The 26,872-nt window shown below is 41.7% G+C and overlaps 1 protein-coding gene across 39 annotated transcripts in view; it reads left to right on the forward strand.

Annotated features, from left to right (window-relative positions):
• LOC135111973 (circumsporozoite protein-like) overlaps positions 1-26,872 on the forward strand; it is a 184,500-nt gene that overhangs the window by 62,704 nt on the left and 94,924 nt on the right. For 23 of the 39 annotated variants that reach the window (XM_064025677.1, XM_064025694.1, XM_064025667.1 and 20 more), the window contains one exon: positions 22,584-22,637. The exons of the other annotated variants lie outside the window; for them this stretch is intronic. In XM_064025677.1, the coding sequence (XP_063881747.1) occupies positions 22,584-22,637 (54 nt within the window). The remainder of the gene's footprint in view (positions 1-22,583; positions 22,638-26,872) is intronic. 39 annotated transcript variants of the gene reach the window in all.

A 26,872-nucleotide genomic window follows, 5' to 3' on the forward strand; every position in this document is an offset into this window, starting at 1 on the left:
ACGTGCAGCAGTGTGGGTGTCGAGAGGAGAGCAAACGGCCAAATGTACGGCGACGGGCTAGTGTTTGCATGCGCCGCGTGGGGCGTGCAGCTTGTATGTACTCGTAAAAGAGGTAGGCAAGTGGTCGGGCGGGGACAAGGAGGAGGAGGAGGAGGAGGAGGAGCAGGAGGAGAGGGAGGAGGAGGAGGAGGCGTAGCGTAGCGTGGTCTGGATGGCGTGCAGGATTATGTGACGCTCAGAGGCAGCTTCCCTACACTGTAAGCTTCTATTAGAGTGAGCCACGTGACGGGGTGCGCTCTCAGGATGATTGCTTGTATTCTATGTAGCCTGACGGGGCTGTGGCACTCCCTGCAGGTTATTGGCTCAGGAGGGTGAGGTAATGTCGGATGTTAGTGTGGTACTCTGCTGTGGTGATGAGTTGTGTTTGTAATGATACAGCGCCTAAAGTTTGTTAAAGTGATGCAGCTTGTAGAGCATAAATACAGTGACATCATCACCACTATAGTCTTTCCCTTTACGCTGTGACGGAATGATGTAGTTGTGGTGATGTAGTCTGGGATAATGATATACACTAGAAAAAATAAATAAAAATCCCAGTAATATCAACAGTTCCATTCTCGTGAAAGGTTCAGTGTTCCTCCATTATTTTGTTTATCTTCACCATTTCCACTTTATGTTCACTTAACTTGACAAGTGTATTCTACGTGTGCCCCTAGGCGAAAAAAAGCTTACCATTTTATATTCCTTTTTCATATCTTGATTTATACAAAATTATTTTATTCAACGATATCCTCTCTCTCTCTCTCTCTCTCTCTCTCTCTCTCTCTCTCTCTCTCTCTCTCTCTCTCTCTCTCTCTCTCTCTCTCTCTCTCTCTCTCTCTCTCTCTCTCTCTCTCTCTCTCTCTCTAGAGGAATACAAAGGAATGCAACGGAAGACCAAACCTTGAGGTATTGACGAGGCTGTTTGGATAATTATTGTACATTAACTATTTGTGGGAGATACAGGATAGTACAGAAGGTTCCTCCCCACCAATCCCTCCAGCAGAAGCTGACAAGATACAGGAATTGATACCACGTGGTATAGAAAAACCACATAGAACTTGAGAGAATAGTGAGGGAAAGAGTTGTGGTCTGTCTACTTTTGTTTGTGAGGGAGAGTGTAAATGCATGATAGTTGTGTGATGTGGTGTGTGCGTAGCGCAGGTGAAGGCACAGTTTGGTTGTTGAGGGGTGGTGCAGCATCCTTGCGTTGCGCTTTCCAGGGAGGCGGCAGTCAATCAAGCCACAGCTTCGGTCACTGGGTTTGTGTGCCTTCCCTTTAGAGGCTGCATACACAGGTTATCCCCAGCAACTTTGACCTCTAGTACTTAAAATCACAAAGTTGATCAATAACAGGAGAATGCGGACGAAGAAAATAAGGATTACATGTGATTACAATGGATAACCAAAACAGAAACACTCCCACAGGTCTTTACATAACGCTTTGGAATTAATTTAGATTAACTACCATTTAGTAAAGTAAGCTAAAGCAGTGTATGACTTCTGCCAAACTGACACGCCCTTGTGCTTGTGCTGGCGTGGGAAAACCATCGTGCAGTGTGGGGAAAACTGACTGCATTTTGATTGGAAAGAATGAAGTGAGATTTTATCATTATTCCTAAGAAAAAAAAAAAAAAAAAGGAGGATCAGGAGGAGGAGGATGTGGTGGTGGTGGTGGTGGTAGAGTTCGTAATTTCTCTGTTCCTCCTCCTTAGGGTGAATTGTAGATTTTTTCACTCTTCTCAAAATTGCACAAGTTTTCCTTTCTTATTGCACAAAATAAAATAAAAAAATCAATATTTCCGAAAAGACGGTATTCAAATTTAAGAGAAAGAAAGCTTTTTCACTTGTCTTATTCATTGTGACGTAACATTCTGAGGTAATTTGTGCGCCCACAGGCAGAGACAAAAGGGTGTTTGAAGTGGACGCTTTTGCTAATGCCGTTATTACTCTCTAGTGCAGTGGTTTTCATCACTTTTCAGGCCACGGGCCACTAACAAAAACAGAAAGAAAATTTGGACCCTTTCAATATTGTTTTAATACAACTAATCAACACTGCAGTTCGGTGGCCAGTGGCCACAGGCACGGTGGTCCACAGCACTTGACGACTCGTGTAGCCGCGCGGAAGCTGACAGAAATGAACAGGATGGCTCGTCACCTTGACGCGTATAGTACGAGTATGTTCTCAGGCCCTAGTCCCGGATGGCGGCGTGAATCTTGAACATTCGTTGTAGATTAAACTTAGAAGTGACTCGAAGTATTACCTAACAGCTACAACTTAGACTGTCAATGGTTCTCTTAAATAGAAATGTAATAATAGTAGTTATATATTTTGATCAAAATTGTTCATCCTGAATTTTCCATTTAATTTTTATCAGCAAATACAGTAGGCATCCTGTGGACCACCCTAAAGAGTCACTGTGGACCACCAGTTGAGAACCATTTCTCCAGTGTGATTGTTTCATGTGGAAGGGTCAAATAATTTAAAAGGACTCTTGAGAACTCTTCGGGACTGAATGTAATGCAGGTCTTGCGAGTGATGCTCGTCAGAGAGAAGCATGTGTTCTTTAAAATTTCAGTACTTTTTTTTCTTTTTCTGTGCGTTGAGTTAGGTATTCATTTACTTTTATGATCAAGCGTCATCTGACTACCAATTAATGCTTCCTTGAACTGCTTTACTACGGATCTTTTCATGGAAAAAATTCCAAATAACGTGTTACATTTCATTGGTGGCATGATTTCACTTTAAAATGAATGCAAAGCAATCAATGTGGCACGTTCCATATCCATTATTGTGTCACTTTATTATGCATACAAACACTCCTATTAACGTATCACATCCCGCCCCTGGTGTGATTCCCCTCACCATGAATACAAAGCAATCCAAACGCTACAGTTCAGCCCTGCTCATGAAACACACGCTCTGATACAAATAGGCTTTTCACTTACTTTCAGCCCTTGTTTTCTCTTTAATAGTGTGAGAGTTGACTGGCCTCTTCACTCTTTGATCCCTTTCCCAGTTAAACTCCGTAATTCTCCCTGATTTTTATCTAACTTCCCAAACTTGTTATGACTTGAACTGATCATATATGTTTACTCACCTCCGATTGACTTGAGTTGCTATAAGAGACGAGTATCAAGACACCTTCCTAACTAAATGAACCAACCTGATTTAACTCTCTTTTCCATCCACTCTTTACCATGCGGAAATTAAGTGGTATTGTAAACTGTAACCAAATTGTTACCCTTATGATCTATTCTAGACTCTAATAAGTGATCTGGAGACTATGATAATAACACGCTCCCTCCACTGCACACCAGCTGTCCGTAATGTATCATGTCCAGTGGCTGTTAATATAAACTGACGCTCTATTAACCTGTCATCACTAATCAGTAATCATTCACGCACAAGCTCATCCTCGTCACCACAACATCACCATCACCGTCACCATCACCACAGCTTACACTCCACTCCACCATGATTCTGTCCCATACCTCACCCCCGCCACCACTAATCATTCCTAATTAATCTCCTGTCCCTCACCACCACCACCACCACCACCAACAACAACAACAACCACAACAACAACAACATCACACCTCATTCTCAACTTCTCCCATTTTCAGGAATTCCTTTCTTCTCTTCCCTCGCTCCACCATCCTTCATCCTCTCTGACTTACTTTCCATCCTTCCTTTTGCCGACATAATGCTTGCAACAGACGCCCCTCCTCTTCCTCCCCCTCCACCTCCCGTCCCGTAGTATTAGCATGGCCTTGTCTCCCCTTATAAGCAGGGAGCTGTGGGAGGAACTGGAGGGATGCTTAGTAAAACATGTCGAAATAGCGTTGCCTAGCCGCCGCCGAGTATAGGAGTGTATTGAGGGTGCATTATCTCGGTACAGTGGCGGTGAACGGGGAGATGGATCGGTGAGTATGTTCAGGCGCAGATAGAGAAAAGTGTTGTTGGTCTGACGAATTGATTAATGAATAGGTATCTGGTTGAACAGGTAGAGTTATAGATAGATGGCTGGATGGGTAAATGGTTAAATAGATCGACTGGCTGATAAATAGATATATAGATGGACAGATGGATGGATAGATAGATTGATAGATAAATGAATAAATGAATAAGTATTTAATTAGATATAAAAATAAATAGATGGGTAGATAAACAGTTCAGTAAGTAGAAAATAGATTAGGTAAATAGACAGACAGACAGAGAGACAGATAGACAGACAGACATACTGAATTAACGTGTCGTGTTCTGAGATATTGCAAGGAATTGGTTTATAAATGGTACAGTAAAACTCACAAACATTTTCATATTTTAATTAATAACTACTAATTATTTACATTTCTTACAACTCTAAATTTCTCACTCGCATTCATCTTTAAATCATTCAAAGTTATTAGGTGTTACCTTATATCTCTTCAACATATTCACTGATCAACGCAATCATCGTGCAAAACACAGACAATATCACATGCACAAACACAACAAATATTCAGTCGGCGCCATTAATGTTCAGTGAGAAAAACACACATGATATCAGCAACACATCAATCACTATAAACATTCCATTTCTACTTTCTTGTGACTTATTTTATCTTCACTTCTTTCTTTTTCCTTATTTTGTTTTCTTTCGTCTTTTTTTTTTTTTTTTTTTGACAGTACAATATATATTGTGGTATGGGGGTCACCACAAACGCTAATTCTTCAAATTAGATTGATATAAGTAGTGGCGTTCCTCAGTGTTCAATCTTAGGACCGATCCTCTTCATAATATATATCAATGACATAGACGAAGGAATCAGAAGTAAACTGTCAAAATTGACAGATACTAAAATTGCTAACAAGACTGACACCAAACCAACGTCAAATTTTGCAAAATGATGTATACACTCTCATTGAATGGTGTGAAACGTGGCTTATAACTTTGATTTTGATAAATGCCACGTATTAAATAAAGGAAATAGCAATCTGCTGGAAAATTATTAAAAGTAATCCCCCATCAATAGTTTGGATCCTGAGAAAGATCTGGGAGTTTTAGTGACAGCAGATCTTGAACCAAACAAACACTGTACCGAAGTCATTGAAATTGCTAATAAATTAATAGTTTTCATTAAGAAGATCTTTCACCTTCAAATCTGAAAAAAAAATAAATAAAAAAATCTGGCTTTGTACAACTCACTTGTACGCATTCATCTTGAATACAATGTACAGTTTTTGTCATCCTACTACAGAAGGAATATTGAGAAATCCGAAAAAAAGACAATACGAAGTAGAGTAACGAAAATTACTTGAAAGCTTCGCAATTAACCCTACAAGGAACGTCTTAAAGAACGAGATCCATTCTCCCTATCCAAACGCAGGCTAAAAGGGGATCTGATATTGCTTTACTAAACTTTTAAGGGTTTCACAAATATGAGACCCGAATTCTTCCTAAGACTCAACATGTCTAATGTTACAAGAAACAATAGCAAATTATAGGTAAGCGATTTCAAACAAATAAAGCCAAACATTTTACTTCAATCTTGTCATAAATATGTGGAATTGTGTTCCATCAAGCGTCGTTAACTCAGGTACTGTACACTCATTGAAAACCTGTCTTGACAAGTATGTAGACACTAATTCCCGGTTGTCATTGTTCATGTCTGAATAACGAACACGTTCACTCCGTACTGTCCGTGCTGGCATGTAGATTGTATGTGGTAGAAGTAGTCCTCCTCTCTTTCTTAGTTTCCTCTCACATTCCATGTTGTTTTTTTATTTCTATACAACATGGTACCATTTCCTTTCTCAGGTGAGCCTTGCCTGGAGGGATAGGGGGTGGGGGATGGAAGGACCCTTCTTCTGTGCTATCCTTTCTCTACCACTAATAGAGTGGAATAGTTACCCAAACAAACTTATAAGAACCTCTTGGTCTGTTACTGTTTGGACTTTTTTTTTTCTGCATAACAAATAAATTCAGAAAAAAAAAATAAAAAACAGAAAAAAAAAAAAAAAAACAGTAGAAAATATAGATGTAAATGCCAATGACACCGTGCAGTGCATAAAGAATAAAAAAACAAGGTCTCCATCGTTACAAATACTGAACTATCAAAACTTACAACTTACAAGATACGACACGGAAATAAAAGGACACAAACCCGCTACACTACAATGATGGTGCTGGTGACGATGATGACGGTAATAATAATAATTATAATGGTAATAATAATAGTAATAATGATTATAATATATAATAATATATAATAATAATAATAATAATAATAATAATAATAATAATTAATAATAATAATAATAATAATAATAATAATAATAATAATAATAATAACAACAACAACAGTACCACTTCACTGCGTATCGTCTCACGCGGGGAGCAGGGGTGGGAGGGACACAGGTCTTTCTTCTTTTTCATGCAGTATTCTTTTTTATACCTATGAAGCATAAACACACTTGCAGCCTCCGCTGGTCCCCCTACCCTCTCTCCCTTAATCCCTCCCGACGCCGCCCTTCCTCCCAGTCGGAAGCTTTCATCCTGCTGATAGGTAGTAAAGCCTGTGTGAAGAAGTGAGTGCTTCACCAGCTTTTTCAATGACATAATTTGATTGATGTCTATGTTGAGAGTGGACGTGAATTACGAATAAAGCAATCCGTGGTTCTCTGGGCTGAGTCAATCTCGTGCTGCAGGATGGACAGGTGTAATGTTGTGTTGTTGTTATTGTTGTTGGTGATGGTGGTGGTGGTGCAGCACAGGGGAGGGTTCCAGGAGGCGACTCCAGACACAAGGAATGCCCGCCTCTGTAAAGTTCTCTGATCTCACCTACTGCTATTTGCACTCCACGACATACTCCCACAAGTCAACAATTATCTAATTATCATTGTGGGAATGAACGCTCACTTTAGAATCAGCAGCAGTTTTTCTTATTGAACTTTTGGTGCTGCATGAACACTGGAGGGGAAATCATGTGTTCATATATATTTTGTTTACCGTTGGGGTTTCGTTGCGTAGTGACAGTCTTGGGAACCCAGTGTGTGTGGGATGCTAGCGGTCATATCCCATAGAAAATACAATAAAAAAATAACGTAATGAAATTAATTCACATCATAATTCTTTAATACATACTGGCGTGAACATTAGATGGGGAAATAGACCAACTTTACAAAAAAGATGGGGAAGATGGGGAAATAGACCAACTTTAAAAAAAAGAAAAAGGGCCCAGTGGGTAGAGTGATGCACTTGGAGTTTGGCGTGAGGGAAGTGAGGGGCGCGTAGGTTCGAACCCCCCTCTCGGAACTCACAAAAACCTTCAAAGAGCATCCCTTCATCACCATGTGTGCCTCAAACACACAGGTACGGTGATGGAGCTGCCCACGGGGAGGAGGGGAGGTGAGTGCGCAGCACCTCCCTACCCCTCCCCAGGGGAGGAAGGCACCGCCTTACCGCACCCGGGAGAGCAAGGGAGGTGAGTGCACAGCGCTTCCCTTCTCTCCCCTACCTAACCCTGGCAAATCTACGGATTACCAGGCAAAAAATAATAATAAAAAAAAAAAAAAGAATAAATAAAAAAAAAATAAAATAAAATAAAAAATAAAAATAGAGGTAAGTGCATAGCACTTCCCTTCTCTCCACTTAACAGGAAAAATATATATAAAAAAAACAACATAAAGGTGAGTGCATAGCACTTCCCTTCTCTCCCAGCCTTCCACGCAAAAAAAAAAGAAAAAGAAAATAGATAAATGAAATAAAATAAAATAAAATAAAATAAAATAAATAAATAAATAAAGCAAATAAGTAAATAAATGATTAAAATAAAAATAAAAACCTCCCTACCACCTCGGACCTCGGGAGAGCAAGAGAGGTGAGTGCACAGCACTTCCCTTCTCTCCCCAAGTCTACGGACTACCACATCAAAAAGAATAAAATCTATATAGGTATAAAGAAAAAAACAAAAAAAACAATAAAATAAATAGAAAATAAAATAAAATAAATAAATAAAATTAAATTAACAAATAATAAATAAAGTAAAAACCAAAAAACTCCTACTCCTCCCGTCAATAAAAGTGACTGAGTCTGGCAATCAACAATAAATAATAAAAATAAATCAATACCAACCTGACTGATCCTGACAACTCCAAAGACCACCACCCCACCTGTGAAGCACGGGAGGTGAGTGTGCAGCACCTCCCTACCCTTCCCAGTCTCCCAGTTTGACTTTGACCAACAATCTGACTCATTCTGGCAACTCCAACTGTACAGACCACCACCAGTACTCCAGTACTCCCCACCCTGGCAACTGATCCTGGCAAGGTGAGTGCGTAGCACTTCCCGTGACTCATCCTGGCAACTCTAAAGACCCACCATACTGACTGACCCTGGGAAGCACGGGAGGTGAGTGTGCAGCACCTCCCTACCCTTCCCAGTCTCCCATCAATCTGACTCATCCTACCAACTCCAAAGAGTAACTCCAACTGTACAGACCACCACCACCACCACCCCTCTGATCTTGGCAAGGTGAGTGCGTAGCACTTCCCTTGTCTGACCCTGACTGACTGACCCTGCCTGCTCAAAAAAACAAACAACCTGCCTGATTTACAGATATGTAATCACCAAACTGACTGGCCCTGGGGAGCATGTGAGGTGAGTGTGCAGCACCTCCCTACACTTCCCAGTCTCCCAGTTTGACCTTACTCATCCTGGCAACTTCTAAGAGCAACTCTCTGACACTGTGACTGATCCCTACATCCCTAAATCCCTGTCCAGGGTAGGTGAGTGCGTAGTACTTCCCTACCACCAGCCTGACTGACCCTGGCAACTCTAAAAACAACCATCCTGTCTGACTTACAAATCTTACTCTAATCTGGCAACAGACCACCAAATTGACTGACCGTGGGGAGCATGGGAGGTGAGTGTGCAGCACCTCCCTACCCTTCCCAGTCTCCCAGTTTGACTTAAACCACCAATGTGACTCATCCTACCAGCTCCAAATCTACCACCACCACCACCCCTCTGATCTTGGCAAGGTGAGTGCGTAGCACTTCCCTGGGCTTGACTGACTGACCCTGGCAACTCCAAAAATAACCAACCTGACAGATGTTACAAATGTAACCTGGGGAGCATGGGAGGTGAGTGTGCAGCACCTCCCTACCCTTCCCAGTCTTCCACCAACCTAACCTGACTTGAATTATGACTGGGGAGCAGGGGAGGTGAGTGTGCAGCACCTCCCTACCCTTCCCAGTCTTCCACCAACCTGACTTGAATTATGACTGGGGAGCAGGGGAGGTGAGTGTGCAGCACCTCCCTACCATTCCCAGTCTTCCACCAACTTGACTTGAATTATGACTGGGGAGCAGGGGAGGTGAGTGTGCAGCACCTCCCTACCCTTCCCAGTCTTCCACCAACTTGACTTGAATTATGACTGGGGAGCAGGGGAGGTGAGTGTGCAGCACCTCCTACTTTCTCCACTCTGTCTACCCTACCACCTACCAACTCAGACCATCAAACTGACTGTCTTAGAACAAGAAGAGGAAGCAACGCCATCAGAGGAAGAAGAAGCAGCAGCAGCAGCAGCAGCAGCAGCAGCAGCAGCATTACCGCCATCAGAGGAAGAAATCAAGAAAAAGAAGCAGAGAAAAAGAACTACCACCACTGCTCTCAGAGGAAGAAGCAGCAGCGTCACCGCCATCAAATCTCCGTTGGCGCCAGGCAAACTTCGACCTGTGATGGGCTGTGTTTAGAGAGGGGAAAAAAAAGTTGCTTGAAAGGAAACTACGCTAACTCAGTTAGGGGACTGACTGTGAAAGTGCCAGGCAAGGCTGTTGCTTCAGACATCCACACTTCAACTTCAACAATGCATGCGAGAATGTTGCTGTATTATTCCTCCTATTCCTTCTTCTTTTTCTTCTCCTGCAGAAGACTGTCTTATTACTACGTATTTTTTTTTTCTCATAATTTATTCAATGTTATTTTATTTTTTTCAGTATTTCCACCTTTTCTAAATCCATCCACCATTTAAATTAAATAAATTTGATAAATTTATGTCCACTTGAACCTTGGACAACTGATTACAAAAGAATTACATGAATATTTGACTTTTTTTTCTGTAGTCTTAAAACGCCACATCTCAAACACATGAGGCGCGGGTTGCGTTTGAGTGTACTGTAATATACCAATATAATACATGAATTTGTAATACTTTAATCACAATTTATATCTTTTCATACTAAGCAGTATGGCAACTTACTTCTTCTTCCTCATGACACTGGTCATGTCATGTACACTTCCATGTAGCCAACAATTCTGGGTAACCTTTGAAAAATATCATGCATCCTGGTGTGCACCATGCAACCAGGCTGACTTAACCTACGCCTCTGTAACCTAAGCTGGACACTTGAACAACTATAAATGCATTTTCTCTATCTTAGCTCCTGCAGGGCCGAGGTGGACAGGTGTTTGTCCAGGATGCCTCGTGTTACTTCTCACCGCGTGTTTTATCTGTTGGAGATTATTACACTAAATATGCTGCTGCTCCTGCTGCTGCTGCTGCTGCTGCTGCTGGTGCTGTTGCTGTCGCTGATCTTGCTGCTGTTGTTGGTATTGCTGCTTTTCCTTCCTTCCACAACAACAACAACAACAAGAGGAGCAACTACTACGGTTACTACTACTACTACTACTACTACTACTACTACTACTACTACTACTACTACTACTACTACTACTACTACTACTACTGCTCCTGCTGCTGCTGCTGCTGCTGGTATAGCTGCTGCTGCTGCTGCTGCTGCTGCTGCTGCTGCTGCTGCTGCTGCTGCTGTTGCTGCTGCTGCTGCTGCTGTTGTTGCTCCTGCTGCTGCTGCTGCAACTGCTGCTACTGGTGCTTAACTTCACAAAAATCATCACTGTCGTTTTTGCCGTCGTGCGTGCGGTGCCTCTAATCGTCGTCGTCCTCGTTCTCATCGTCGTCGTCGTAACAGTAGCATCGCCTGTCAGAGTAAAAAGACAGGCTAAAAGAATACCAGAGGTCACAGAGAACTGGAACGGGAAAAGCACCACATTAATTGTTACCTGTGGAGAACAAAACAAAATATACTGGATACATGACAGAACAGCAGCATTTCTTTAATTAACGTGTGTCTGTGTGTGTGTGTGTGTGTGTGTGTGTACAGCGAGGGAGAGTTACATAAAGTTACATAGAAATACAGGCCACAACAAACCTTGCGGTTCTCACGAGATGATCTGTCCTAGGGCTACTAAGGTGATAGTAGAAGAAAAGGACAGCAAAGCAGAAGGCTCTCTCCTCACCCTCCACTCTCTCCGTCATAAGCCGTACAGGAAACATATCTGAAGTAAATACCTTATTGGGTTAGAGAAGAAAAACCCGAAGGAAAATTTATAGGAAAGAATGAAAATAGATGAAATGAGGTGCCCTCATTTTCTGGAGGCAAGGAGTTTTAGTCTGTAACAAACAAACACTGTTAACTGCGGATTTGAGGTAAAATATTTATCAAGACGGCGTTTCAAATTTTCTACGGTATTGCAAAAAAAAAAAAAAAACCCTGCCAGAAATTAAACACATGCATGGCGCTCCCTTTGACTGCGGTTCAAGCTGGTGGCGGCGACGTGCTGGTGGTGGTGGTGGTGCTTGGGGGGGGGGGGGGGCGATGGTTGTGGCTGGGAAGTTAACCAATTTAATTTCGTGTTCATTTCTATATATAATTTCTCTCTCTCTCTCTCTCTCTCTCTCTCTCTCTCTCTCTCTCTCTCTCTCTCTCTCTCTCTCTCTCTCTCTCTCTCTCTCTCTCTCTCTCTCTCTCTCTCTCTCTCTCGGGAGTTCCTTGATGAATTGCCATGTTCTCATGACTCTCTCCCACTATTTATTGGTCTTTCATCTTTTTATATCCTGCATGAGTCTGCTCCCGGGAATTAGGTATGGTAGTTGTACGGTGATAAATAATATTTCAGTGAGACCTTTGCAATATCTTCCTTTATTTATGAAAACTTTCGTTACTGTGAAGTGTGGCTCGAATATTATTATTGTTTTTTTATGTAAATATTTTTCGTTGTATTTGTCCAGCACATTTTTGTTATGCGCGAAGAAAGTAAGTGATCATTTAAATCCCGAACTTTAATTTCATATGCATAAAGAAGTTTAGATTAGAGAGTGAAATGAAGAAGGACTCCTTAACGTGTGGGAAGTGCCTGCCAACCTACTATGGAAGGTGTGCTGCGCAAATCATGATTGTATAGGAGCGTGATGTAACCTGTTCACACTGATACCACTTACAGACAAGCCTTCAAGTACCTTGGTATTTCGTAGTTGTGGTTTAAATAATGTTTTGACTTGTTTAGGTAATCATCAGAGAGAGAGAGAGAGAGAAAGAGAGAGAGAGAGAGAGAGAGAGAGAGAGAGAGAGAGAGAGAGAGAGAGAGAGAGAGAGAGAGAGACCGGACAGGTAGGCAGGAAGACAGACGTTCAAACAAACAGGCAGGGAGGCAAGCAAGCAATCAAGGAGGCAGACAGACTAACGGGCGGGGAAAGAGGTGGATGGACATACAAAAAAGAAAGAAAGAAAGCAGGCAGACAGACAGGGTGACAGGGAAATAGTCAGCCTAACTTGAAGAGGATAGGCAGGCAAAGAAGCAGGCAGACAGGCAGGCAGGCAAAAATAGAAGGCAAGCAAGCAGACAGAGAAACAGACAAATAGACAGAGGGACAGATGGATGTGCGGGCAGACACAGACATGGACAAAGTAGTTTTAAATAGCGGCAGAAACTGGTATATTTCATTCTAAAGAATATATTTGCACAATTTTTTTTTTTTTGTAAAGCACTTTAATAAATAGTTTATCGTGCCCTGCAGCGAGTACTTAACCAAAAATCCAACTGAATTAGTCATTGGGATATTAATACAGCATAATGTTTGCATAATATAAACGTATGCCTCTTCCGTTACTCGTATATTCTTTCGTGATAACAATTACTGTAAGCGAAGAAAATGCATACATAGTGACCTAACTATATTTTTTCTCTAATTGCCTCGTATTTACGGTATGCCATTTTTCAGGCACAATACGTAGTTGTCATTGATTTCCTAAAACTACTAAATATACTCGTAAATATTGTTCCACTCGCAATGTTACACCAGACACACACACACACACACACACACACACACACACACAAACACACACACACAAACACACACACACACACACACACACACACACACACACACACACACACACGCGCGCGCGCGCAACATTAATACAAATAGATGTGTTGCAACAAAGTAACAGAGATTGGGATGCTCTTTCTTACAGAACATTATAGTGAAGATGTGAGGCAGAGATAAACAGACAGACGCAGACAGACAGATTGATTTAAAACACTTAGTAACATGTACTTGTTCTAAACAATTCTAAGTGACCATTACTTTCCCGTTCATTCGCATTCATTGAAGCATTTCAGTGTTTAGACGCAAAGGTAGTGTAAGTGTTGAGGCAGCGGTGGTAGTGGCCCCTTCACCTCGCAGCGAGGCAGGAAGGGGAGGCGAGGGACACCAGCAGTGACTGGCCTGAAGGCGCCTTGCGTCCCGCCTCCTCTGTGCGACACTCTCCCTAGATTGCCTTCATCCGTCAATCGCAACATGACTTGTGCTCCTCCTCTTCAGTCTCACTTAACTACCACCTTCATATTCTAGACACACTTTACTTTCCCTCCTGGCTTCAGCTCAAGGTTTTCCAAGGTCAGTTGAATTGCTTGTGTTCTCGGACTGATGCTAACGGCGCTAATCCGCGCATGGCTTAGCAGTGGACTGTCGGCTTTTCTCTCATCCTGGTACACGCGGCGATGGTACCAAGGGAATCATTGTCTTGGCGGAGTGTTAGGGAGGGTGAGGCGAGGCATGGCAGGGTATCTCTTGACTGGAAACCTTAAGTAAGGTAATCTAAGCGAAGTCGAACTGGAAGGTTTGCAATAAAATTAGTGTTGCTGCTCAAGCTGAAGGAGGATTGTTAGGATGTTACTTCTTAGAAAATAGCCTTACTTAGTGAAATATAGTAAAGATGGGTAAAAGAGAGAAGGTGAATTCTACTTGGGAGTGAGATATGGTTTGGGAGAGAGAGAGAGAGAGAGAAAGAGAGAGAGAGAGAGAGAGAGAGAGAGAGAGAGAGAGAGAGAGAGAGAGAGAGAGAGAGAGAGAGAGAGATTCCTTACAGTGAAAGCTTTAAGTTCAGTGAAATAGCATCATTATTCTTCATTGACACTCTTAAGCTGCAGACGCTAGAAAGAAATCAGTCACAACCCAGAAGACATGATATAGAAAAGTAGATTCAACTGTTTCCATATTTTCTCTTGAATATAAAGAACAGATAATAGATTGACAATAACGAAACGATTTACTCGTAAGAGGCTTTGCTTGGGATGAGAGGAGGTTAGGGAGTCCTGTTCTGGAGTGAAGCCGTAAACACTGGTGATGTAGAACTGAAATAAGAATTTGTCTCATCGTTGTCTCGTCAACAGCATTCAGTAATGTTCCTTTATAAACTTAATGAAATCCCACTCTTGTTTTAATACTAAGTAGGATAAACAGAAGCATAAAGTAGAACCGTGCATCTAAATATTTCAAATAAAAGTGTAGTCTCATACATATTAGTCTAAGTGGACCCAAGTTGAAAGTAACTGATCTGTATGACTGTATAAAGAACCTTTCAGCCAATGAATGTACAGTATCTCCGAAAACTATCTTTAAAGTGTGGCGCGAACTGTGGCATAATGAACAATACAAAACCCTCTGCCTGATCAAGTGTCGGTAAGGTTTTTTTTTTTTTTTTTTTTTTTTTATGTAGGAAGGATACTGGCCAAGGGCAACAAAAATCTAATAAAAAAAATGCCCACTGAAATGCCAGTCCCTAAAAGGGTCAAAGCAGTGGTCAAAAATTGGTGGATAAGTGTCTTGAAACCTCCCTCTTGAAGGAATTCAAGTCATAGGAAGGTGGAAATACAGAAGCAGGCAAGGAGTTCCAGAGTTTACCAGAGAAAGGGATGAATGATTGAGAATACTGGTTAACTCTTGCGTTAGAGAGGTGGACAGAATAGGAGTGAGAGAAAGAAGAAAGTCTTGTGCAGCGAGGCCGCGGAAGGAGGGGAGGCATGCAGTTAGCAAGATCAGAAGAGCAGTTAGCATGAAAATAGCGGTAGAAGACAGCAAGAGATGCAACATTGCGGCGGTGAGAGAGAGGCTGAAGACAGTCAGTTAGAGGAGAGGAGTTGATGAGACGAAAAGCTTTTGATTCCACCCTGTCTAGAACAGCAGTATGAGTGGAACCCCCCCAGACATGTGAAGCATACTCCATACATGGACGGATAAGGCCCTTGTACAGAGTTAGCAGCTGGGGGGGTGAGGAAAACTGGCGGAGACGTCTCAGAACACCTAACTTCATAGAAGCCGTTTTAGCTAGAGATGAGATGTGAAGTTTCCAGTTCAGATTATAAGTAAAGGACAGACCGAGGATGTTCAGTGTAGAAGAGGGGGACAGTTGAGTGTCATTGAAGAAGAGGGGATAGTTGTCTGGAAGATTGTGTCGAGTTGATAGATGGAGGAATTGAGTTTTTGAGGCATTGAACAATACCAAGTTTGCTCTGCCCCAATCAGAAATTTTAGAAAGATCAGAAGTCAGGCGTCCTGTGGCTTCCCTGCGTGATATGTTTACCTCCTGAAGGGTTGGACGTCTATGAAAAGACGTGGAAAAGTGCAGGGTGGTATCATCAGCATAGGAGTGGATAGGACAAGAAGTTTGGTTTAGAAGATCATTAATGAATAATAAGAAGAGAGTGGGTGACAGGACAGAACCCTGAGGAACACCACAGTTAATAGATTTAGGAGAAGAACAGTGACCGTCTACCACAGCAGCAATAGAACGGTCAGAAAGGAAACTTGAGATGAAGTTACAGAGAGAAGGATAGAAACCGTAGGAGGGTAGTTTGGAAATCAAAGCTTTGTGCCAGACTCTATCAAAGGCTTTTGATATGTCCAAGGCAACAGCAAAAGTTTCACCAAAGTCTCTAAAAGAGGATGACCAAGACTCAGTAAGGAAAGCCAGAAGATCACCAGTAGAGCGTCCTTGACGGAACCCATACTGGCGATCAGATAGAAGGTTGTGAAGTGATAGATGTTTAAGAATCTTCCTGTTGAGGATAGATTCAAAAACTTTAGATAAGCAGGAAATTAAAGCAATAGGACGGTAGTTTGAGGGATTAGAGCGGTCACCCTTTTTAGGAACAGGTTGAATGTAGGCAAACTTCCAGCAAGAAGGAAAGGTAGATGTTGACAGACAGAGCTGAAAGAGTTTGACTAGGCAAGGTGCAAGCACGGAGGCACAGTTTCGGAGAACAATAGGAGGGACCCCATCAGGTCCATAAGCCTTCTGAGGGTTTAGGCCAGCGAGGGCATGGAAAACATCATTACGAAGAATTTTAATACGAGGCATGAAGTAGTCAGAGGGTGGAGGAGAGGGAGGAACAAGCCCAGAATCGTCCAAGGTAGAGTTTTTAGCAAAGGTTTGAGCAAAGAGTTCAGCTTTAGAAATAGATGTGATAGCAGTGGTGCCATCTGGTTGAAGTAGAGGAGGGAAAGAAGAAGAAGCAAAGTTATTGGAGATATTTTTGGCTAGATGCCAGAAATCACGAGGGGAGTTAGATCTTGAAAGGTTTTGACATTTTCTGTTAATGAAGGAGTTTTTGGCTAGTTGGAGAACAGACTTGGCATGGTTCCGGGCAGAAATATAAAGTGCATGAGATTCTGGTGAAGGAAGGCTTAAGTACCTTTTGTGGGCCACCTCTCTATCATGTATAGCACGAGAACAAGCTGTGTTAAACCAAGGTTTAGAAGGTTTAGGACGAGAAAAAGAGTGAGGAATGTACGCCTCCATGCCAGACACTATCACCTCTGTTATGCGCTCAGCACATAAAGACGGGTCTCTGACACGGAAGCAGTAGTCATTCCAAGGAAAATCAGCAAAATACCGCCTCAGGTCCCCCCAACTAGCAGAGGCAAAACGCCAGAGGCACCTTCGCTTAGGGGGATCCTGAGGAGGGATTGGAGTGATAGGACAAGATAAAGATATGAGATTGTGATCGGAGGAGCCCAACGGAGAAGAAAGGGTGACAGCATAAGCAGAAGGATTAGAGGTCAGGAAAAGGTCAAGAATGTTGGGCGTATCTCCAAGACGGTCAGGAATACGAGTAGGGTGTTGCACCAATTGCTCTAGGTCATGGAGGATAGCAAAGTTGTAGGCTAGTTCACCAGGATGGTCAGTGAAGGGAGAGGAAAGCCAAAGCTGGTGGTGAACATTGAAGTCTCCAAGAATGGAGATCTCTGCAAAAGGGAAGAGGGTCAGAATGTGCTCCACTTTGGAAGTTAAGTAGTCAAAGAATTTCTTATAGTCAGAGGAGTTAGGAGAGAGGTATACAGCACAGATAAATTTAGTATGAGAATGACTCTGTAGTCGAAGCCAGATGGTGGAAAACTCGGAAGATTCAAGAGCGTGGGCACGAGAGCAGGTTAAGTCATTGCGCACATAAACGCAGCATCCAGCTTTGGATCGAAAATGAGGATAGAGAAAGTAGGAGGGAACAGAAAAGGGGCTACTGTCAGTTGCCTCAGACACCTGAGTTTCAGTGAGGAAAAGAAGATGAGGTTTAGAAGAGGAGAGGTGGTGTTCTACAGATTGAAAATTAGATCTTAGACCGCGAATGTTGCAGAAGTTAATGAAGAAAAAGTTGAGGGGGGTGTCAAGACACTTACGGTCGTCGACGGAAAGGCAGTCTGACCTGGGGACATTTATGGTCCCCTCCCCAGATGGGGACTCCGAGGCTGGTGTAGGAGTCGCCATGATTTTAAAATTTTTTGAGTGAAGGGTGTGTGTGTTATTAGGTGCTTGTAGTTTTGTGTGGAGGAAGAGAGTTGTCTTTAGAGGGCAGGCTGTGACTACCCCCTTGTGTTGTGAGACACAAAGGGAAACGTTCAGTGAGGTCACAGCTGGGTTTAATGATAAGTTCACAGCACCCCCTGAACAGTGCTTTAGACCTCACTGGGAGTAATTATCGTTTCGGCAGGTGTCTACTGCAGGGCTACCAATTGTCACTGGCGTCATCACCAAACGTGTCAAATATTATCGTCCATTGTGTCAGAATGTAGAGCTCTTTAAAATAAAGATAATTTGGTAGCTACTGTACAATATCCACTTGGAGAGAGAAAGGGACAGATACCGTCAAAACATCCATCCCACCACACTCTCAGCTCCGGTTAATGCTCTGCCACCTCGAGCAGCAGCCACGCAGATTTACAGATTGCTGGAAAAAAAAAAAAAAAGGTAATTGTGGTAGCTATACCTTTGTTGTTCCTTCTATAGTGCACAGCCGCGTGTAGTGACTGTAGTCTCCTGAGTGCCCTAAAGAGGATCCTAGCTATAAATAATTTGATAAATCTGACGGACACAGTCAAGAAGCTTTTCTCGGATACTGTGTGTTTGTGTGTGTATGTGTGTGTGTGTGTGTGTGTGTGTGTGTGTGTGTGTGTGTGTGTGTAATAATAATAATAATAAACGGTTTATTATTTAGGCAGTTGACAAACTGAAAATGTACATAGGGGATGGGGAAAAACTTAACATTAATCCTAAAGGTAAGTCTAATCTAGGAGGGAAATACTATTGATTGATGGCTCGCACCATGGTGGGAATCGCACTGAGTCTGTACCGGTCCGTGCGCGGCGCCTTCAGGGGTGTTATTTTGTTGTGGTGTCTGGTGGCACGGACAGGGCGAGGCGCGTCGGGCGGCAGCATGTTTCTGAGACGCGGATGATGCAGTAGTCCCTTCCCAAACTTCTCCAGAGCCTCTCGGTGCCTGGTGGATATTCTGGACAGACTCAGGGTGGTCAGGGCTTCTTCATAGGTGGTGTATGCAGGGCCAAGGATGACCCTGCACGCCCTTTTCTGCACACTCTCTAGCTGTAGCTGTTGAGTGTGTGTGAGGGAGGAGGACCACGCTGGGGAGGCGTACATGAGTTTGGGGAGGATGAAGGTAAGGTACACCCCCCTTAACTCATCTGTCGGCGTCCCCAGCGACCTGAGTCTGCGCAGCATGTACAGCCTGTAGGTAGCTGATCTCACGGTGCTGGCGACATGCTGCTTCCAGGTCAGCTGGTCGTTCACCGTGACTCCGAGAAGCTTGGCACATTGGACCACCTGGAGGGGATGAGGGCCCACTGTGAGCCGGGGAGGGGGCACTGGTACAGAGGAGGTACAGAAATGCATCACCACAGTTTTGCTGTGGTTGATGGTCATCCTGCTCTCCTCTGTCCACGTCTGCAGTCGCTCCAGAATTGCTTGCAGTGGCGAGTAGTCCGGGTTCTTGGTGGAAACTGGGACGCCTACGGTGCAGTCGTCCACATACTTCCAGCGATAGGGGGTGTCGGTGAGGGCGTCGTTGATGAGGAGGAGGAAGCATAGAGGACCCATCTTGGTCCCCTGTGGGACTCCACATGTCAGCTGTTGGAAATTAGAGACAGAGCCCTGATAGCGAACGGCCTGACGTCTCCCTGTGAGGAAGTCGGCTAGCCACGCTATCAGATTAGGAGGGAGACCCAGACTTACTGCCTTGCTGATGACAACAGTGTGATCAACAAGATCAAAGGCTTTTTTGAAGTCCACAAAAGCAACAGCTAGAGAGGTGTTTCGCTTGTCCAGGTGGCTGTGGATGAATTCAGGGAAGCTGGTCAGGTAATGTGAGGTGGAGGTGGCTTTAATATTTCCGAATTGTCTGATATCCACGGTGTTACAAATTTTGGTGTAGGCCCAGTCATATACAAAATCTTCACAAATAAGGCTAGGGATGGGAGTGATAGAGACTGGCCTGAGGTCATTGAGTGACTGAGGACTGGAAGTTTTGGGGATGGGGGTGACGTAAGATGTCTTCCAGTCCGCGGGGCAAGAGTGTTGGGAGAGTGAGGCGTTTATTATGGAGCATAGCGGTGTTGCTAGCTCTACAGCAAATTCCTTGTAAATTTTTATAGGAAGGTCAGTGGGTGTGGTGGATCTTGGTTTAAATTTAAGTATTCTCTTAAAAACATCCATCGCCTGGACAGTGTGTGGAGGGGAGGGAGCGGGCAGATAGGCAGGAAGCGGAGTGGTGTGGAGGGGAGGAAAGGTTTGACAGATAGCAGCAAAGTGATCGTTCATCTCCTGAGCCGCGAGATTAGCAGGAAGGTGTGAGGTGCAAGGAAGAGATGAAGTGTGCTTTTGTAGGCCACACAAAGCTTTGATCTTAGCGTGTGTGTGTCTGTCTGTGTGTGTGCGTGTGTGTGTGTGTTTGTGTGTGTGTGTCTGTGTGTGTGTGTGTGTGTGTGTGTGTGTGTGTGTGTGTGTGTGTGTGTGTGTGTGTGTTTGTGTGTGTATGTGTGTGTGTGTGTGTGTGTGTGTGTGTATCTGTCTCTCGGTGAGTCATTCCACGTGCTGGTGGCACCTTCATTAACAACCAAAGGCTCATTGACATAAAATATTATTGCAGAGAAGCAGATCAACATAAAAATGCTCGCACAGTCTGATGGGGCCGAGTCTTGCGACCACAGAATACCTCGAACCTGCTATTCTTTATATTGTTAGTTCTGGAGAGAGAGAGAGAGAGAGAGAGAGAGAGAGAGAGAGAGAGAGAGAGAGAGAGAGAGAGAGAGAGAGAGAGAGAGACGAAGCTGATATGATGGATCAATTAAAACGATTATGAGCATCGGATCCCATGAAGGGCAACTAGAGGGCCAGGAGAGGGTAAGGTACTCACACAAGCCCTTATGTAGGGGAAGTACTGGAGGCTTGGAATAAACTCTATGAAACCAGATGTCCTGGAGTTTTCATTACAACTGTTTGTTATTATTATTATTATTATTATTATTATTATTATTATTATTATTATTATTGTTATTATTATTGTTATTATTTTAGCAGGCCTTAATAGTCAAGGCATTTGATAATCATTTCTATGCAGAGATAAATGATGGGAGAGAGAGAGAGAGAGAGAGAGAGAGAGAGAGAGAGAGAGAGAGAGAGAGAGAGAGAGAGAGAGAGAGAGAGAGAAAGTGTGAATGAAAGTATATTTGCATAAAAAGTTTATAAGTGGCTTAAATACTCCGAGGGCTCGCGAGTCTCAAGTGTGAGTAGCGAATAAAAAGACCTGGGTGTTCATTAGCATGCCTTCATCAGACGTGTGATTACTCGTGTGTTCAGACGACGGGAGATTGAATTACACGTCGTTAATGCTTTTAATGAGGATATGTATTTATATATTTGTTTATTAGCTGGTCATCTCCAGCCTAACATCTGGAGCTTCATTACATTATGTTCCAGGGAAAATATGAGTAAATCGTGTGAGTCTTGCCGTGGTAGGAAAGACGACCTCCTGCGGCGGGACCTTATCGAAAGAGCGTCTGACACTGGTTTGGTAAGTGACGGGACAAAAAAAAAAAAAAAAAATATAGGATGCGTTTGGTAATGCGTATATAGGAATAATATTGCCAGCGAAACACTACCTTGGCTTTGCAGTGAGGCTTTTGTATTCAGATGACCGCATGAACTGAAATATGTAGACACAATATACGCAGGTCCTGTGAAAGGTATCACACTAAATGTATTGCTTCATCCAGACGAGTTAGCAGCACAAGCATGAAGGAGGGTCGATCTCACAGGTGTTTGCTTTTGTTGAGATCCTTACCAAGAAGCGGTGACATCCAGAACCAACAGCAACTACGATATCTTTGTGGTCTGTGGAGCCTTTGTTGTTGTTGTTGTTTTGTTGTGTAAAAGGTTATAGGGAACATCCTGTGTCCTCGCAGTAACCACACGAAAAGGCAGGTATCTTACTAGGAGTGGTCAGAGAGTTGTTGTTGTTGTTGTTGTTGTTGTTGTTGTTGTTATCAGAACCACAAACGGAGGAAGGTGGATGTGTTGTATTACTGAATAACAATAAAGAAAGAAGAATAGATGAGTCAGGCCACCTTGGCAGAGATACTCAAAAGGGACTTTCATGTTTTGTGCCGTGAATACTTTTTATGGCTAGACTGAAGTGGTACTTGTTATTTTCTAAGTATATCCTTGCTGTTGTTTTTAGGTTTGTACCGCTGAATGTTGGGAAGCTTTGCATTTAATATTTTTGCTTCTTTTTATTTTCTTATTTGATCTTGTTATATATGTAATTGTGCTTGTTCGTTTTATTTTGTTGCAACTGTTGTGCATATTTAACATTCTCAGCGTTTCAAGTGTGTTCTGTTTTCAGTGTTGTTTTTCATGTATCCATGTGTTCTTGCTTGAAGGAATTTAAAATATTTTATTTATGACATTTCTTCAGTATTTATTCTCTCCTTTTTTGTTCATGTGTATGTTGTAACTCATGCAGTAAAGGATTTGTGGTGGTTCTGTTCATGATGCTTCATTTTTAGCTCTTTTTAGAATAGTCAAGCTGCATCACTTTCTTATGTGGATGTTTTGATATTTTCAGGAAAGGATGGCAGGTGGTGCCGCGGTGAACACTGCCAACACGTGCAGGAGGAAAGTGAGTACCTGCTTCATTACATCATGTGCACTCTGTTTGGAACTCGCTGTTAAACTTTTTTTTTTCCATGTCAACCGAAACCTGTCACTGTTGCCTGCCTTTCTCCTGTCTGCTTCCCACGAATCTATGAAGGAAAGAAAGGATGTGCTTCCATGGTATCGTGTCAGTAGTATTATCCATTGAAGGATTAGTTTAAACCTTTTTCCAAAGCGTTGTTTTTGTCTCCCATTTTTCTGCCTTCCCAGGGTATATATATGAAAGAAGAACGAATGTAAATTTAGTCTATAATGTTCATTGCAACATCTTACAGGGAAAAAGTCCTTTGAGGATTAACCGAATCTTTTTCAAAACTATATTTTTTGTATTTCAGTCTTCGTGTGCTTATTTTAGTGTATGCATAGAGAAAAAAAGGATACGAAATCATATATTTTCTTTTTGTTATAAATATTTACTTGGAGATTCAGTTGAAACCTAACAATTAGCTATCATTTTTGCGTTCATATTTTTTTTTGTATATATCTTTTGTATGTACGAATATGTGAGTGAAGAAAGGAAAGATGCAATTACAAAAAAAACATTCCACAATAACAGGAATATTCTCTTGAGGACTTTTTTAGGTAACAAATATCAGATTTTCTAATTTATCCGTTTATTTATCCTTTACTGTGTTTTACCGTTATGTAGATTAATATTTTGCATGTTATTATAAAGTCTCCTTGGAAACTATTACTGTAACACATTTAATTTAGTGTTAATTTGATTTCCACGTAAAAAATAAATAAATAAAAAAATAAATAAATAAAATGAAAATAAAATAATATAAAATATTTCCTTTTATGGAGAAAACATATTTACATTTTCTTTGTTGAATGTGGAGTTTTCAGAACTAGTGGTTGTCACCAGGTGGCAGCACAGACACAAACTCTTCTCTCACATACAAGCAATATCAGATATACCTACAGTGTTATTCTATTTACATGAAGATGCAATGGCCTTATAATATATTTTTCTACGTAATCCCTTATAAGTGGTAACACAAGTAAAATGAAACTCTTTTCATGAACAAATGTATATAAGTTGATTTTCTAGTGAATCGGCATTTAGATTTATTTGTTAATCTTAAGATTTCCAAATGAATACACTCTTGATTGGAAACGTCTTAATCTAGACGACAGTAAACATAAAGGCAACATGTCTGTGACAGTCAAAAGTCCAAATTACATAGATCTCCTTCCTAGTTTATGGAAACGGAAATTTTAATAAAAAAAATGGCAACTCGAGTGTCCTGGCGATAGTAATGCTGTATCTCTAACCAAAACAAACACCTGACTCGGCCGCGCTGGTTGAACTTAAGAAACACGTTGTCGGACATGAAGTTGAATGTTGCTGCGGTGCCCATCTCCACTACGCCCTAAGCAATGGATTACGGCAGCTGGACACTACAGCAGCAGCAGGATCGCCTGAGAGATGTTTGTTTTGGTTCTCGATTACTTTGCCTTGTCGCTCGCTTTGTGAGAGTGATGCTAAAATACCCAGAAAGAAAAAAAACTAGAGCCTTATATCACGATGTTACTGAGTAGGTTGTGTCATACTATATAGTACAGTGTGATTTTTTTTACTTTTTTCATTGTCCAAATCAATAGTTTTTATACTTGTAATATGCTTTATTTAGAAAATGTTAGCAGTTTACTCGATAATCACAAAAAAAAAAAAAAAAATGATAATAATTTGACCACATTCTCTCAATATTATCCATACCGGATATTGAAAAGTCGATACGTCATTTCAATAGTATCATGATCAATGTTCTATGCATCTTTACGCACCTGGGATTTACTACAACAATATTCTAGCTCTCTTTCCTACAGTTAGATGAGCAGCAACGACATCTAGCGACTTAGCTCCGAAAACTCCCCATATGTATTGATATTATTTTTAACTCTGATTTCCCGGGAAGCGTTACCACCTTGATATTTGTGACCTAACCTAAGGTAACTTTTTAGCGTCATAACCTTTGTTGCAGCTTTATTCAAGTAAAATCAAAGAGAGGAAAGCTTGTATTGTTCTGTGAAGTGTTGTTATTTGTCTGTGTGTGTGTTGATTGTCACCTTGAAAAGTCAAGGTGACGTGGGCCTTGATGACTAGAGCCGGCCCACACTATTTGTCTCCCTTTTTTTAGAGGCTCGTCGTTGTAGATTTCTGAAAATATTAGTTTCATCACTTTTTCTATTTTCCTTGTCAGCGAATGAAAGAAAATTTATGATTTTCTTTATCATTTAGTAACGTATTGAATATCTATGGAGGGATTATTCCTTTACCAGAGCGAGGTGGTTCTATTTTTGTTACCGCAACATCTGTACACCCCACCGCTCCCGCCTGGCCCTGGAGGGTACAACGATGATTTGGCCAGGAGCATCATTTGGTGTCCATCGCATATAAAAGTTTCGATTTCAGTTTCGGAAACACTTCTTGGTTATTGACTTTTGAAGGCGTATCTTTCTTATTTTATGTATACTTTCTTCGTCAGACTCACCCTTTTTGTTTTATTTTGCATATTTCGATTTATCGACATGTGGGCGAAGGTTTCTGCCTCGCAACTCTTGCAACTATCGCCTCATTGCACTACAGATCGAGCTGGAGGTTAGGTTAGTTTAGGTTAGGTTAGGTTAGGTTAGGTTAGGTTACAGATCGAGCTGGAGTGCGCAAAATGCGCCGAATTATTTGCCATAACTCACTTCATATACGGGATAGCCAGTCTTGGTTGACACCATCAGACTCAGACACTTTTTTTTTCTTTTTGTCTTGAGGGTTTAACACAGTCCTCTGATTTTGTGTTTGTCTTGTCGGATGCAGCAGCGGCGGGACCTTTTTCCTTTCCTCGCGGCCAGACGACGAGGACTGGCTTTTTGCTGCTCCTCCTGACCACACTCACAATTTACCGTTGAGTGACGGGGACGGAGCTGTTTTTGTAGCGCAGTGTACGCCCTTCCATTTTTTAGGTTTACATTTAAGTGACGGCCTGTCATGCTTGCCTATGTTATTCCATGTGCATGTAAGGTAAGGCTGCTTGACAAAGTGTCTGACTCACTGCAGACACTTGCTTTATGCTGTACTGTAATAAACAAGTAATTTCTCAATGTAAAGGAATCAGTGAGTCACAAAAGTGCCTCTCAATACGATGTGGTAATAAAAAGTAGAATATGAAATAAATAGATAATAAATAAGTGAATAAATAAATAAATAAATAAATGGATGAATTAATGCATACCCTAGAGAACATTTCATACCTACTGAGCTTACCATAGCAAATACACTGATATGCTACAAAAAATGCACACAAGTATATGAAGATGGAAAAAAATGTGGGAAGTCTGTCTTGTGTTGTTATTTCTATGGTTACTGCTCTTCTGAATTTGCCATCAGCATGCGTCTCTCCTTCCCCACGCTGACGCTACACAAGACTTTCACCTTTATTCCGTTCCCTTTCAGTAGTCCAGGAGTTAAGCAATATCTTCATTCTTTCATCCCCTTCATTGGTAAACTCTGGAATTCTCTGTCTGTTTCTGTTTTTTCTCCTTCCTGTGACTAGTTGTTTTAAGAGTGTTGAGGCACTTCCAGAAACATATTTAGGTTTTTTATTATTGACTTTTTTTTTCTTTTTTCTTTTTTTTTTTTGTCTATATGTATGGAAGCGACAACTGAAAAGATATTTTTTGTTCCTCTGTTTGCCATTCGCCAAGAAGATATGAGAGTGTGAGTATAAGTAGTGGCTATATGCAAATGTTAGAATACCATTTTATACTGACTCTAAATTCAAGATGTATTGCATTGTTTACTGCAGTGTTTCAAGTTGAGCCGTCCAATATCTTTTGCATCTAATTCATTTTTGTGTTCGGCTACTTGAATTTTCATTTCCAAAATGCAGTTCCATGTTTTTAAGAAGCATAAAGGGTTGAAGAAAAATAAAGCTTTCCTGAGTTGTAATAGGTGTTAATGTTGATAACAGTATTAGTCGTAGTAGTAGTAGTAGTAGTAGTAGTAGTAGTAGTAGTAGTAGTTGTTGTTGTTGTTGTTGTTATTGTTGTAAAGAGCAGGATTATCAGCTGGAGTGACACCAATTCAGTTTTTCTATTAATTATATTTTCTTACTATTATATCCACACCTTGTCAATCCACGCAAGGAAAAAAAAAGAAAAGAAAAAAAGAAAACGTATATTAAAAAAAGTGAGAGGCAA

This window comes from Scylla paramamosain, chromosome 23, assembly GCF_035594125.1.
Source record: "Scylla paramamosain isolate STU-SP2022 chromosome 23, ASM3559412v1, whole genome shotgun sequence".
Taxonomy (NCBI): Eukaryota; Metazoa; Arthropoda; class Malacostraca; order Decapoda; family Portunidae; genus Scylla; species Scylla paramamosain.